General features: G+C 48.5%; 1 protein-coding gene across 1 annotated transcript; it reads right to left on the reverse strand.

The window, feature by feature from the left end:
• LRIT1 (leucine rich repeat, Ig-like and transmembrane domains 1) lies at positions 366–13,378 on the reverse strand. Its single transcript, XM_013983385.2, has 4 exons — positions 13,229–13,378; positions 9,055–9,521; positions 5,153–5,458; positions 366–3,936 (listed from the first exon to the last, which is right to left on the reverse strand). The coding sequence occupies exons 1-4, from the start codon at positions 13,348–13,350 to the stop codon at positions 2,966–2,968; spliced, it is 1,866 nt and encodes a 621-aa protein (XP_013838839.2). The 5' UTR covers positions 13,351–13,378; the 3' UTR covers positions 366–2,965.

Genomic DNA, 16,014 nt, shown 5'->3' on the forward strand with positions numbered 1-16,014 from the left:
ACTAGAAATTCTTTTCCTAGGACTATAAGAAGACACTAGGTTTCCAGGGACTGACTCATACTAACCAGACTCATACCAAAAGACTGACATATAAACCAGACATCATTTTATTTTTTACAATGTGAATTTGTTTTTTCCAATGACTTGAATATTCATGAGCACAATCTAGGATGATTCTTCTCTACAAGAGTGAACCAGAGAAGACAGAACACACAAAGAGAGGCTGACCAATGGGTATTGGAGGCTGATCATCTTGGGGCCATTCCATTCAGACCACCAAGGTAGGTCTTCACAAATCACTGGGAAGTTAAAAATCCCTCTCTCTCTCCTTTGCTCCATCCCTCCCTCCCTCTCTCTCTCTCACACACACATGCAATGCTGAATAAATACTTACACATTCTTACCTTCAAGTTCCTGATTTTTCTTTAAACAAGCTTCAATAAAACTATATGTGAGTTGAGTTCAGTCTTGATCGGCTCAGCCAATCATTTAAAGAAAACATCTTTATCACTTCAACAGATGGTTGCTTTTGTCAACTGTATTTAGATTTGTTTTGATTTGGGGAGTGCCTGTCAATCTCATATGTCAAACAATCACAGTTGAGTCTTGAGTCTCATAAGACGTAGCAGAAATGCCTTTAAACATCTAGATCAGGGGTTGGCAAATTATAGCCTGTGAGCCAAATCCAGCCTGCCATCTGTTTTTGTAAAGAACATTTTATTGAACTCATCCATGCTTATTAATTTACATATTGTCTATGGCTGCCTTCACACAGCATCAACCAAGTTGAGCCGCAGTAACAGAACCTAAAGTTTTACATATCTTGTTTTCTTCACAGAAAAAAAGTTTGCTAACCTGTGATGTGGACTGTGGCTTTGCCATCTTCCAACCAAATAAGTCCTCTAACCAATAGCAATGACCCCTAAGTTATAGTCAGATATTCCCTCTAGGTGATAGGCAGGAAATATCCACATGTGGAAATCCCAAGTTCATGTGCACTGGTGCTCTCGTGGTTCTGATCCCAGGTTTCAGCATCTTGAAAAACTCCATAGTAAACCTGCTGTGGGTCACACTGCAGAGGTCAACACTGAATATTCATGAGCACAAAGACCCTCATCCTGGCCAGAATGTTATCAAAGATTTAGATCCTCCAAGAAAATCCATCACTATCCTTCATAAATCATTCAGCTATTTTGGCTTCAGTTTTCTCATCTGTAAAATCAAGTAGTTGAACCTCCCTAACAGGTTGTTGTGAGGATCAAATGAGAGGAAACAAGAAAATATGTTGTAAAGTCTTTTATAAAAGTATAGTAATTTTAGAAACCACTGCATCACCCTGGTTTTTATATTTAGCAAATATTCAAGACGATATGGAGTCTCTTAGGTGATACTAGCAAAATAGCTTTCTTGCATCACTTTCTGTCCACAGATTTCCTCAGTTGTTACCCAAAGGCCTTGGCACCAAACACCCTGTCTTCCTTAGAATTCAGCCCTGCAGACAAGATAGAACATCAGCCCTTCATCTGGGAATGTTCACCCTCTTTGGGGCACAGAGACATCTCAGAGATGTCCTAGATTTAAGCAAAATGAACTGGAATCCTCCTTTGAAGTGTTTTGCTGAGAGACCCAGAAGGCTCCAAAACACCCTCAGGAATCCAGGTACGTTTCAGTTGGAATCACAAAGGCTGCTACATGAGACCAGAGATGAGCCATGTGCCAGACAGCATTGGTTGTACTGGGCCAAAGGCCACAGAGGGACTCTCAGATCCCACCAGCCTTACATTATGAAAGTAAATGAGCAGTAGTCTCTTGGGCATCATCCAACCCTCAGGTTGTACTGAAGATCAAATGATTACCTCTAGGTAGGATTGCACCCAGAGGGAAAAAATGTTAGAATCTCTAAGTGTACACAGGGAGGGGATGGTATGTGTCTTTGTGTGTGTATGTGTGTGACTGTACAAATGTGGCAAGTGCATAAAGAGATTGTACAAATGTGGCAAGTGCATAAAGAGATTGTGTGAATGTCTACAAGTTAACATAAGTGTAATCAAAATGCACCTACAGAAGAGTTCCCTGGTGGTGCAACCGGTTGAGAATCCCAATGCAGTGGCTTGAGTTGCTGCTGTGACATGGGTTTGATCCCTGGCCCAGGTACTTCCACATGCAGTGGGTGTGGCCAAGAAAAAAAAAAGACGCAATATAGGAGGGTAGTAAGGACTAATCAGTTCTGGAACCAAATGTGTGGTCCAAATTCTAGATCCGCCAATTCTTAGCTATGTACTTGTGGGCAATAAAGGGTAGATCACTGCATAGCAAAATATATCCTGCCTCACCATCACCTCCATGGGAGAACAGTCCTTTCCTGCCCTGTTAAAATTTAGTTTTGGCCATGAGACTTGCTTTGGCAGGTAGAGTATGGGCAGAAATGGCAGCATTAAGAGCTTAAGAGGCATTGCATGTTTTACTCATTTCTCTGATAACATCTGACACATCCATGAAGGAAGCCTGCCCCAGGAAGCCACTGACTCTCCATCCTGGGCCCAAATAGGACACATGGAGCAAAGCCACCCCAGTCAACCCACTCACCTGTGGGTTATGTGAAAATAAGCAGTTGTTGCTACATATCACTGTGATTTTTGCCTTTGTTACACAGCAAAAACTGACTGATTCAGGCAAGTTACTTACTCCCCCTGTTCCCTATCCAGGTAAGAGGGGAGAAGACTGGTGCCTGCTACAAAGAGTTGTCATGAGAATTAAATGAGTTAATGTATATAAAGCACTTAAAATACTTCCTGGCACATAGTAAGTGCTTATATAAGCATTAGCTGTTGTGTATAAATATGTGAGTAAGCATGTACCCAACTGGGTAAGAGTGGGTGAACATGGACTCGGGTGTCAGTGAGCTGTGGGAGCGGAAGAGGGGGAGCAGGTTTAGGCATCTGTGTGCTTAGGGGGAGCACAGCCCTCAGCAGAAGTACTCGTTGATCCGTCTACCCCCTCTGACCCCCAAAGCCTGAGAGTCTAGGCTGGAACGGGCAGAGAGGAGCCTGTCAGCCTCGCTGAGGCTGTGCTGGGACAGTTCCTCGGAGCCGTCCTCACTGTGGCCCAGCCTCTCCAGGTTGACGTAGGCACCTGTGGCCTCAGTGGAGCCACTGGTGCGGCACTTGTGCCAGCGCCTCCGGAGAGCACTGCAGCAGACTAGCAGTGTGAGAGGCAGGGCGATGACAGCGGCCACGCTGATCACCACCACGTTGATGAGCCGCTGAGTGGCCTCAGCATCCGCCACCTCGTCTGTGGAGAAGATGATGCACTGCTCCTTCCGGGGCACCAAGCCCTGCACGCAGACACATGCCACGTACTTGATCTTGGGCACCAGCCCACGGATGGTGACAGTGGTCTTCCCAGGCTGCACAACCACCCGCTGCATGTCACGCTGCCCAAAGACTGTGTAGAGGACACTGAAAGTAGTTGTGTTCCCAACCTGGGGGGCCTTCCACACCAAGGTCACGCTCTGATAGGTGTCCCCCACCACCTTGAGAGATCTCACCATGAGGGCCTCCTGGGGTCCAGCCTGCACATCCAAGTGGTCTCCTGGGGCCCCCAACTGGAGATGCTGGAGGGTCAGTTGCTCCTTTGTGTTGGGCACAGGGGGCCCGGTGGCTGGGACAAGCTCAGGGATGTGGGGGACATGCCTGGCCACCATTTTGTTATATGCGGCAGCTTCCGCCCCCTCAATCGGCCTCGCCCACAGCACCCCTGGGCTCCTGCTGTGCTCCGTGGATGTCTGGGGCTCAGTGACCACCAAGGAGATAAGAGTCTCAGAGGCTCCCAGGAAGTTCTTGGCCTGGCAGATGTAGTCTCCGGAGTCCAGGTGAGACACGGCAGGCAGGCCCAGCAGAGTCCAGCTTGTGCCGTCACTGGAGACCTCCTGGTGAACTGTCGGGAAAGAGGCACACGTGGGAGAACACATGGGCCCATCTGCCCTAAGATTCCTGACAAGGCCAAGTTCACAAGCCTTGGACTACGTACATTCTGCCCAAGACCCTGTTATCCCAAGAAAGACTGGGCTTCACTGAACTTTTCTTTGATTAGCCAAGGGGATGGAGATCGCCTGGACTCAAATTTGGAGAGACTCAGGCTGAGGCTAAGTCTAAATCTAAGATGTTCCAACTGTGTCTTTCAGGGCCCTAGAGCTCTGCAGATCTGACCTCTCAGGGGCGGTGGGCTGGTGCTCTGGGGCAAGGTGGGTTGAATGACCCTGAGGCAAAGGCCCAGCTGGAAGAGCTCTGCACACCCCTCACTGGCCTCACTGTCCCTTCAATCACAGCCATATATAACTTTCTGTTTTACATTAGTGAAGCTCCTGCACAATTTTGTTTGTAAACTGATTTTAAACCCATGGTCCTAGAGCAGTGCTTGCCAAGCTAGTTAGGGGAAACACAAGAAACCTGGGAGGGAAGGGAGGTGTTCTGGTCAGATGCTGAGTAATTGTTCCTCCTCCACCATCTTTTTGCATGTAGATGGGCCATGACTCCTGCAAACCCCCCACCCAGTGCCAGGGATGAACCATGTTGGTCTACACAGCACAAAGGGCAGAGGCTAAGGAGTCTCAGCAACTCCTTATATGAGCTGTGTGATGTAGACCAAGCATTTAGCCTCTCAGAGCCTCAGTTTACTTATACACAAAATGAGAAGGAGAATCAGGTTGTTCTTTAAAGTTCAATGACATTATGTGCATAATACATTTAACACATGAAGAGCTCAATAGTTGGTAATGTCTATCATTAATTACTCCTAGTGATACTGGCTACATAGCCACTGTACTATAATGCATAGTATATTTACTAAGATAGCATCTTCTACCAAAAAGCCAGAGTTTTATTCCTGTCATGGTAGGCCCCCAATCTTTGACAGAGGGGCTGATGGAATATGACAGGACCAGTTATGAGCCATTGTCATCATTGAAATCACTGTCCCCATGTCCCCCATCTGAGCAGAGTCCTTCAACTCCATGCAGACAGGATGGGAGTAAAGAGCCTGGCTTAGCCTATACCACTCTTCCTGCAAACCTGATCCGTCCCCTCCATTTGGGATGCTGGCCCACCCGCCCCAGTCCAAGATCTCAGCACAGCGGTCCCTGTAACTCACATACCTGTGCCGTTGACTGGGTGCCCATTGGCCCTAGTCCAGCTCATCTCAGGCCCAGGGACCCCAGTGGCCCCACAACGTAGCAACACTGCGGTGCCCAAAGGGGACTTGATGCTGGCCACCCCCGGACGGAGCTCAGGACTCTGGCACTTCCTCAGTTCCAGCTGGCTGAAGGCCACTCCGGCCAGGCTGCGCGGGCTGGCACACTTCAGCCTGGCTTCTATGAAAGCCAGATTTGGGGCCCAGCCTTCCAGGAAACTGACCAGGTCATAGAGTCGGCAGTCACACACCCAGGGGTTGTCCTGCAGCCCTGAGGGGGGTGGGAAGGAAGGCAAGAGGTGAGCCCTAGATGTTCAGATCCCCAACCCAGCTCCTCTTCTCCCCCAAGGAGAAGGCCTATCTTGAACTCAGAATCAACAGAACTTGCCTCCAGACCCAGCTCCTTGCTTCACTAAGTGATGCAACCTTAAGCCTGGTTCTTCATCTAGAATGATAGCATTAGTTTCCTTTGAGGGTGGCTATGAGCATAACTAAAGATAAATCATATTAAGCACTGGATAAGCCATACAGCATACAGACAAAATTGGCAGTTACTGCTGCCACTCTTGGACTGATCCTCTCAGGCTACTGGCCAGACAATGAGTATTTCTGCAATAGCTGCAATATGTCAAAATCCTTTTCTAGAATGCTTCATAACCCCTGACTCTTAACCCCTGTCCTCTCAGTATTAGTGGCACGTTCAGCATCACCCCACCAAAGAGGGTGGCTGTTTTGAGCAAGGGTCCCTTAGACACAGGCTCAAAAGGACAGGAGTGAGGAGGACAGGAGTGAGGATGCCAGGAAATCAAATCCTATGTTATATCCTCAGCCCTCTTTATTTTTTTGCTTTTTAGGGCCGCACCTGTGGCATATGGAGGTTCCCAGGCTAGGGGTCAAATCAGAGCTACAGCTGCCAGCCTACGCCACAGCTATAGCAATGTGGGATCCAAGCCATGTCTGTGACCTACACCACAGCTCATGGCAATGCAGGATCCTTAACCCATTGAGCGAGGCCAGGGATTGAACCCGAAACCTCATGGTTCCTAGTCGGATTCATTTCCGCTGCGCCATGGTGGGAACTCCAGCCCTCTTTACTTTCAAATGAACACCTCTAGGAGTTCCCGATGTGGCTCAGCAAGTTAAGAAGCTGACTAGCACCCATGAGGATGCAAATTCAATCCCTGGCCTTGCTCAGAGGGTTAAAGGATCTGACGTTGCCATGAGCTGCAGTGTAAGTCGCAGACTTGGCTCAGATCTGGCGTTGCTGTGGCTGTGGTATAGGCCGGCAACTGCAGCTCAAATTCGACCCCTAGCCTGGTAACTTCCATATGCTGCAGGCACAGCCCTAAAAAAATAAATAAATAAACACCTCCATAGAGCTGAAAGCAGGTCACTGCACCTACCCTGTCAAAGGACCTTCTAGAGATAGAGAGGTATTGTGTGTCCTCAGTTCTAAGACACAATTTCTTTTCATATATTTGCATTTCTAAAATATAAAATGAATGCATTTAATGTGATGTCCTTTCTATCCTCCATGGGTTGTTATTAAATTTGATAGTGTATAATCAATAGCAAAGTATATATTTACATACATATATTTGCAAGGGGAAATATCAAGGGTCGGGGAAGGTGGAGTAAAACCTGCTTGTACATCCATGACTCTCTGGTCGTTTTGAGCACTAGCACCCATTCCTCTCCCACCCCCAACCCCAGCCCGGTGATTGCTACCCTGTGTCACCGGTTAAGTGCATTTCATAATACATCTGCATCCCAAGATGTAGAGTTGTCACTGCCCAGCTCTGGTGGTGAGCTATCTGGCTTCAACAGATACCACTTCAGTGATCTTCATTTCAACAGAGTCCCCCAAGAATTCATGCAAGTGCCAAGATTAACAGACAATGAAACCTGCACTGGTCAGACTGGCAAATGTTAAACATTCTGACCACTTTGTTAGCTTCACTGGGGAACTGATTTTCATCCATCTTGTTCAATGCTGTATCCCCAGCACTTAGAATTGAGCTCACACGTTGACTGGCACTCAAACAAGTTTGCAGAGTGAACACACATATGGGTGGCCACACAGACTACTGGTGGGGATGAGAATTGGCCCAGCCACTTTTGAGACTGTGATTAATATTAAAACATCCAGGGAGTTCCTGTCATGGTTCAGTGGTAACGAACCCGACTGGGAACCATGAGGATGCAGGTTCGACCCCTGGTTTTGCTCAGTGGGTTAAGGATCCTGCATTGCCGTGAGCTGTGGTGTAGGTCACAGATGTGGCTCGGATCTTGTACTACTGTGGCCACAGTATAGGCCAGCAGCTACAGCTCCAATTCAGTCCCTAGCCTGTAAACTTTCATATACTGCAGGTGCGGCCCTAAAAAGCAAAAAAAAAAAAAAAAATCCAACATATACGCTCCATGACCTAGCAATTCCACTTCCACTTCCCAGTTCTTATCCTAGAGAAATATTTGTCTTCCATGCACCAGGATGCATTGTCAAGAATGTGACATCATAGACATTAACAAAATAATGGAAATAATCCATAGGTTCATAAAAGGGGGAATGGCTAAATAAACCCTAGTATAACTATATGATGGAATATTATGCCATAGTTTTAAAAAAATGAAGTTGATCCATTTGTAGTAATTTACAAAGATATCCAAGACATATTGCTGGATAAAAAAAGTTAGTACTGGTTAATATGTACAATATATTGAAATTTTATGTAAAAACACACAGCTAAAATTTCTGTGTCCATGTTTTTATGTATATGCATGTGTGTGCAAATGTATTATAAAAGATAGGAAATAAGCAAATAAACATAACAGTGGCTACCTTTTAGGAGAGGGAAAAGCAATTGCAATAAGAAGATACTATACATATATAAAATAATATAAATATATATTACATATAAATAATATAAATATATTATATATACATATAAAAAGGATATTCAAATTTTATTTTCGAACAAACAACAATATTTTCCATATAAGTACTACCTTATACAATGTCCTCTATCAGGTGAAAAAGTCTGTAGAGTAGACAGAGCTGGAATGCCCTCCCCTGCTTCCAGGAAACATTCCTTCCTTGGAGTTCCTTGTGGCCCAGTGGTTAAGACTTGGTGTTGTCACTGCTGTGGTTCAGGTTTGATTCCCAGCCCAGGGGAACTTCTGTATGCCACAGGTATGGCCAAAAATAATAAATAAATAAATAAATATTCTCTCCTTGAGAGACACACCTGGGCCTCAGGGCAGGAACTTCTCCCAAACCACTCCAGGAATGCTCCAGCTCCCAGTGCTGGACCCCATAAAAGCCAAGGCATGCTCCAGGGACATCTGCCAGGAGCCCTCTCTCTCTTTTTTTTTTTTCATTTTTGGCCACCCTTCAGCATTTGGAGCTCCCCCCTCCCCAGGGATCAGATCCCAGCTGTAGTTTCGACCTAAGCTGCAGCTGCTGTAATGTGGGATTTTAACCCACTGTGCACGGCTGGGGATCAAACCCCCTTCCCAGTGCTACCAAGGCACTGCCGATCCTGTTGCGCCACAGCGGGAGCTCCAAAAGGCCTCTCTTCTGATACTCTCCACCCATCCTACAGCAGGGCCCTACCATGGTTCCCAACCCCTCGTGGGATAGGGGAGAGCAGCAGAGCTGGGGTTTGAACTGCAGCAGCCTGGCTAGCAGCTTGAATTCCTAAACCTACCTACCAATGTGTGCCTCTCTCTCTCTTCACTCAAAACCAGAAGGCAAGTGTGATTTCTATGTTCCAGGTAAATAAATGAGATTCAGAAAGGTTTAGTAAACTTGCCTAAGACCACAAGGCTTCACCAAGGTGGTTCTAAGTGAGGGATGCCATCTCTTACCTAGGACCAGCCTGGCGTGGTGGCCGGGAAGGAAGGGCCCCGTCTGCAGGTGAGCCCAGGTGACGAGCAGCTCCTGCGGGAGCCTCAACAGCTGGTTACTGGAGAGGTCAAGGAAAGTCAGGTTCCCCAGGAAACGCGCGGCCTCCGGCGGCACAGCCGAAAGGCGGTTGGCCTGCAGATCCAGAAGCCGCAGCTGGGGGGCGTCCCTGAGCGCTGCCCAGGGGAAGGTGGCCAGGCGGTTCCCGGGCATGCGCAGCTCGCGCAGGCGGCGCAAGCCCTTCAGCATCAGGGCGCTGAGCTCGCAGAGAGCGTTGTAGGGCAGCCACAGCTGCTCCAGGCGACTCAGCACCTTGAAGGACTCTCCGGGCACCCTGCGAATGGCGGTACGCTCCAGGCGCAGTCTGGAGGTGTCCGGAGGGACGGACGCAGGGGGCAGCGTCATGTCAGGGTCGTTGCACACCACAGTCCTGGTCACAGAAACGACAGTATTTGACCAGAGGTCTTGTCTCGTTGGAGATCCCCCCCTCTTCCCTGACCTTTCAAGAGGCATCCTGGTCTGCACGGAACACAGGACACCAAACCCAGGCTGTGATGGGCCCTGGAGATGGGCAGGGAACAAGCAGCCTCCTGTGCTCTGTTTGGGTGCATCTTCGCTTTCAGAACATTTCACAGGGGTCCCACTAGGGCCATTTGATCTTGCTCACTGGCCTGAAGGACCTAGACCTGCTCACACCACCTGCAGTACACTAAGAATTAATACTGTTCATAAATCCCAAGATCATCTTGTGCATTCCTGCATTGCATCTATGAGTTAAAAGTGTTCTTTTGTTAAATTGTATGTTTTTGTAACTGCTTTGGCTTTTTTTTCACTTAAATATATATATATGGCAAAGGTAACAGAAATGGAAGCCATACATAGGGTACCTCAAATCTTTCCAGACTCTGAGGGACCATGAGATGATCAAGGTGTTTAAAAGCTGGTACTTTGCAGCTCCACAGCTAGATTAACCTCTGGACTTTTTGCTTGTGTATCCTTGAGTATGTTATGTAAACTCTATTTTCCTCAATTTCCCCCAGATAATAGACTCCACCTTGCAGGATGATTTAGGGGTTTAAATGAGGTCACGTGTGTACCAGTTCTGGGTACCTGTCACTTGTAGAAGCCCAATTGCCGCTGACCACTGTTAGGGTCCAGCACTGCATCCCATACTGTAAGTACATCAGGTCAGCCTTACCAGCTCCTTCCAATGTTCCCTCTGTCCAAACAGTGACTTAAACCTTGTTCTAAAGCAGAGGATAGAGGGATCACAGGAAGCAGTCTCACCCTCAAGGAGCCTACAATGCAGGGCTGTATCACACACCATCACTGAGAACAGCACATATATAAGTGGTAAAAAAGGAAAGATTCTCAAGAGAATAAAACTTGGAGGCTGCACACAAGGGACTCAGCCCTTGTGCAGCCCATTTCATCTTTAGGGCTTATCTGCTCACGCTGAAGGAGGGGAGTGGGGTTGGAGGTATTGCTGAGCTTCAGTAAGGGAGATTCTCTTGTACTTTCATAATGTATTGCTCATATCATATCAGGAACACTCTTCCTGGCATCACACACACACTCTAGCATCATCCCTCAGCTTAATTCACATAACTCTACTCAAAGTCAGTGGCTTTGGCTTGTTTTTATCAATGGTGCCCACAAGGCAGTTACTTCCACCCACGTATTCCATTCTTCAGCTATACATGGAACTCCTACTGAGGGATGGGTGCTATGGAGATTCAGAAGTCTATCAGACTCAATAGCCCTTCTCCCCTTACAGCTTATAATCTAGCTAAGGAAGAAAAAGCATTGGAGGTAATGATATCTTCAATAATAATAGAGGCTTGGGTATTGTAGGAAGGAAGGTCTGGATGTTGGTGGGAGGAAGGGGGTTGATGGGAAAACATGGGCTGGAAGGGGGAGAAAATGGTTAAGGGAGGGGTTAAAGAAACCAATAAGAGCCCAGCACAAGCTGACAGCCCAGGTCCTGAGGGGGCAAACTGGGCCTGAAGGACATGGAGACATATCTGTTCAGGTGCCCAGACTCACCTTCCCCATCCCCCCTTGAAACTCCAGTACCCACAAGTACACACACTCTCTTCATGACACAGAAAGCACAAAAAGGTCCACCAGGCTGCTCAGATGCAAAGGCGGGGCCTCCAAAAGGCCCTTTAGAGATGGTGCTAAGGAAGGCATCTGAGATGCAGAAGGAGCCTCAGTCTGCCTGTACAATCTGTGCCCATGGCCAGTGAGGGCTTCAGGGTCCCCTATAGCCTTGCATGGCCTCGTTCCCCTCATAGCATAGGACACTCCATGCAAATGGGCCAGTGCATATGAGCGGGGCACTGTCACGCAGGTAGAACCAGTGGTGAGAGGTCTAGCTTCAGAGAAAGCATGACCAATAGCTGAATTTAAAGGCCCTGGAAACAGCATCTGGAATTTCATTTTACATCCTAAATCCAACGTGCAATCAAAAGCCCTCCCTGGTCCCTGCCCATGGCAGCATCATCAGGTAAGAAGAGTTCTGGAAATGGAACTGAAGCTCTGGCTTTTAGGACCAGCTCTGCTGCTGATGTTGTGTGACTTTGAGTCCTGTGCTCTCTAGAGGTTGCACAGGAGGCTCTTTGTCACACTCTCCTTGGCCATAGGTTCTTTCCTGAACTGCTCAGGGCTCAGCCCTGGCTTCTCTTGGGGAGATTCTTTTTTCATATGGCCCATATGAATCGGAGCATAACAAACTTGGACCAGAAATGGAGCTCTTTTCAGACCATATGGAGTGTCCTTCCTTGGAGATGCCTCTCCATTCTCTGCCTGCCCCCAGACTCAATCAGCCTGACCCCCATTGCTAAGATCATTGAAAGAGTCACACTGATAACGTTGCTACCCTGATTAGAAACTATCAGTGGCTCCCCAACACCCATCTAAGATGAAAGAGAGAGAATGAAATTCCAGGAGGCTGGAGAGATGGTAGGAAAGACCCTAAGCCAGAGGCTGAAATCCTTGAGAAAGTTAGAAAATACAGAGGTCAGTAATGGATGAACTAAAGAGGTAAAAAAAAAAAAAAGAAAGAGGGAGCTCCCGTCGTGGCGCAGTGGTTAACGAATCCGACTAGGAACCATGAGGTTGTGGGTTCGGTCCCTGCCCTTGCTCAGTGGGTTGACGATCCGGCGTTGCCGTGAGCTGTGGTGTAGGTTGCAGACGCGGTTCGGATCCCGCGTTGCTGTGGCTCTGGCGTGGGCCGGTGGCTACAGCTCCGATTCGACCCCTAGCCTGGGAACCTCCATATGCCGCGGGAACGGCCCAAGAAATAGCAACAACAACAACAAAAAGACAAAAGACAAAAAAAAAAAAAAAAAGACAGTTTAATGACTGCCAAAGAGAGACAGGGAATGAGCCATGGGGGAAGAGCAAGTGTCCACAAACCACGGTGACTTTGGGAACAGACCAGAAAGAGGAAAAAGCAAGGAAGGAAATGCTTTCAGGGATCAGAGTGGGGATGGGGAAAGTTAAAGAGGCTAAGGGTGGAGGGGCACTTGCTTGCACTGGAATGGGTACTCTCTGCCTTTGCAAAAGCCCACAGAAAGGGGTTAAGGCTGAGGCTTCTGGGGGCTGGGCTAGGGGATACCTGGAGCAGGGAGAGCATGAGGAGGCAGGTGGTTCCATCATGGGTGGGGTAGGAAGAAATACCTGGAATATGATTGGGTGCCCCCAGGAGGTGAGGCAAGAGAACAAAAGAGGCCTAGAAAAGAAGGGGTGGGTGAGATAGAGGCTGGTAGGAGAGGTAGAGGAAGGAAGGAGAGAAAAAGAAAGAGGTAAGGGGAGCATTCCTGTGCCCTTAACAAGGGTTCCTCTCACAGGATCCTGGAGGAGGACTCAGAGAAGATTTCCTGGAGCTGACACATCTGTGCCCCATCCCTGCTCCAAGTGGAAAGGTACCTGCTACCACCTGAGCAGAACCCCACCCTGCTGCCTGGAAGAAAACATAGCACAGACTAGCCCCATAAGACCCTTGGACCTTGAGGGCCAGGGAGATTGGGGTCTCACCCGGCCTCAGTCTGAGGGCCCTGCATCCAACCCCTCCCAGCCCAGCCAAGAGACCTGGGGGCTGAGCTACCCACCCCCACACACCTGGTGCCATACCTGGCTTTGCTGCCATCACCCAGGACATGGAGACTGCAGCTGCACTGAGAGGGGCAGGTGCTCCCGGCCTGGGAGGGCCCTCCGAGGGCCAGGAGCCAGAGGAGACCCACTGCCACCCTCATGGCTCCTGGCTCCTCTGTAGCCCGGGCAGGGCCCTGTCCCTGACTGCTCTGTCTTGACGGCCCAGTAAGCCCAGCAGCTGCCCAATGGCTCATGGGCTACCCACACCCCCGCCTGAAGCCATCGGATAAACACAGACAGGCTGGGGATTATGGAGGGGAGCCCCGGACACAGCACTCACGGCTTATTGCTTCCTGGAAACACCCAGCCCTGAAGATGGGGGTGGGGAATCCCTTTCCATAGAAACAGCCCAGCACCAGAGCATCCAGGGCCAGGCAAGAGGTGGACAGCCACCTTGGGGCAAGGGGCTGCTGGCCCGGCCAGCAGAGCTACCCACCTACAAGGCTGCCCCATGTCAGCCACGCTGTGGCTGCACAGATCCCACTGGGTGCCTGGGCTCAAAGGTGATGAAGACAGACCCTGGCCTCTAATAAGGGCCACTGGGAATTCTGTCCAGTGACACTATCTTATAGTGAAAAGGCAATAAGAGGAAGGTGCTAGAGGCATTAGAAAGAGCCTAAGCTCCAGGTCAGGCCAGCTGGGTTCAAATCCTAGCACTTCCATTTACAGGCTGTGACCTTGGATAGGTCTCTCACAGCTTCTGTGTCTTCATCTGTCAAAGAGAAGTAATGTTACTCTACTCATGGTGTTTATGAGAATTAAACAACCCAAGTTTCTCAGAACCTGACAGCCTTGTCAGAACAGATGCTTTCTTTTCTTCCTCTTCTTTTTCTTTTCTTCTCTTTTTTGGCCGCCCTGTGGCATATAGAGTTCCAGGCCAAGGATCATATCCCAGCCACGGTTGCAACCTAAGCTTCAACTATAGCAACAGCAGACGCTTAACCCATTATGCCTGGCCAGGGATGGAGGCTGTGTCCCACTGCTCCCAAGACACCGTCAATCCCACTGCACCACAGCGGGAATGCCCCGAAGTTTCTTGAAAGTAGTGAGTGGCCAGTTTCACTGGCATTTCCAGTACCTGCTTGCAGGGGTGCTGGGAAGATCCAGGTATTTGGGGGCGACAGCAAAAGTGACTCCCACGGGCTCATGAACTCTGACAGCACTCCCTCCCTGAGACACCCTGAGTCTCCAGTCACTGCTCTCTGAGCTGAGCCTTTCTGGGCATAACCACCAGTGCCAAAAAGGCACGAGATGTCTCAGCATGAGGGCAGAGAGTGCCCACCTCCTCAAGTTGTCTCACTCTGAAGAGGGTCCCAGAGCGGGATGTCCCAGAGCTTTTAGAGAAGGACCTGTCCATTTTAACCCACTGTCCCCTATCCCCAAACTCATCTCACTGAAGATACTACCTTGTACTCATTGATTCTTAACATCTGACTCCAAGGTTTTGCTCTCTGGCCTTGCGTGCCCTACCTGGCTCTTGTGGCTTTTTTTTTGGTTTTTGTTTTGTTTGTTTGTTTTTCTTTTTGCCTTTTCTTGAGCCGTTCCCATGGCATATGGAGGTTCCTAGGCTAGGGGTCTAAGCAGAGCTGCGGCCTTCACCACAGCCACAGCAACACGGGATCAAGCCGCATGTGCGAGCTACGCCACAGCTCACGGCAACGCTGGATCCTTAACCCACTGAGCAAGGCCAGAGATCAAACCCTCCACCTCATGGTTCTTAGTCGGATTCGTTAACCACTGGGCCATGATGGGAATTCCTCCTGTGGCTTTTCCAGAAGGTTCCTCAGCTCCTCATGCCCATGAGTCTAGACAAACTTACACCAGTGAGGTGTGACCAAGGCAGATACCTGTGGTCCCAGTACACATATAAAATGCCTGTGCCAGGTCTGTTTTAACAGTATTGGCTTCCAGGAACTATTGGTTCCCATCCCTTCCTCTCTTCCAATTCAGCCAATATTTTTTCAGTGCTTCCCCCCTGTATCTCCTGCTCCCCAAACCAAAAGGCCAGCCTTGCCCATTCTCTGATCTCTGGCTTTTCCTCATTCTGTTGGAGATGCCTTCCCTTCTCTCCTAAACTCGACCCTTGATTCACAGGCCCGTCCTGACTTTCTTTCCTCCCTTGAATATTTTGTGATCTTGCAGATATGAGAAAAAAAAAAGCCTGACATAGGTTGCAGTAAAGCAAGATAGAAATTGGGAAAAACAGGGAAGACTGTGAAAATTGGGTTATCAAGGAAGGCTTCCAGGAGGATGTGAACTGTCAGCTCATCCCTGAGGGGTGCTAAAACTTGGACAAAAGTGGGGAGCAAAGAAAGAAAGGGCATGGGAAATGGACATTTGCAGAGTAAAATAAGCAGCTTGAGCGGGAGCCGGGGAGGTGGGAGATTGGCTTCTGTTCCAGTTCTACCCATGAATCACTGCATGATCTCAGGCCCATTCTTAACAGCTTTGAGCCTCAGTTTCCTCCTGTGCAATGAAAAGGATGATAGAATCTAACTCATGGAGTTGTAAGAATCATCATAAAATCATTTAGCACAGTGCCTGATCCTTAGTGAGCACTCAATAAACATTAACTATATTGCTAGTACTGAAATAGGGAAGAACAAATCTGAGTCCATATTAGATCTGTTTCTTGTTATTCTGTTGCTTTTGTTTAGAGTTAAGAATTTTGTCTAGAGCCTGAAATACACAGGATATCCCATTCTAAAGGCTCTGACCTTTAAGGGTATAATACTTTCCCATTCATAGAGAGATAAAAAGTTGCA

This window comes from Sus scrofa, chromosome 14 (assembly GCF_000003025.6).
Source record: "Sus scrofa isolate TJ Tabasco breed Duroc chromosome 14, Sscrofa11.1, whole genome shotgun sequence".
NCBI lineage: Eukaryota > Metazoa > Chordata > Mammalia > Artiodactyla > Suidae > Sus > Sus scrofa.

What these genes read in the sequence shown, in the direction of transcription:
- LRIT1 (XM_013983385.2), bottom strand. Translation starts at nt 13,350, where the DNA reads ATGAGGGTGGCAGTGGGTCTCCTCTGGCTCCTGGCCCTCGGAGGGCCC. An exon ending in GGTGATGGCAGCAAAGCCAG is followed by an intron (nt 9,522 to 13,228) that starts GTATGGCACCAG and finishes TTCTGTGACCAG; the next exon opens with GACTGTGGTGTGCAACGACC. An exon ending in GCACCCAGTCAACGGCACAG is followed by an intron (nt 3,937 to 5,152) that starts GTATGTGAGTTA and finishes CTTTCCCGACAG; the next exon opens with TTCACCAGGAGGTCTCCAGT.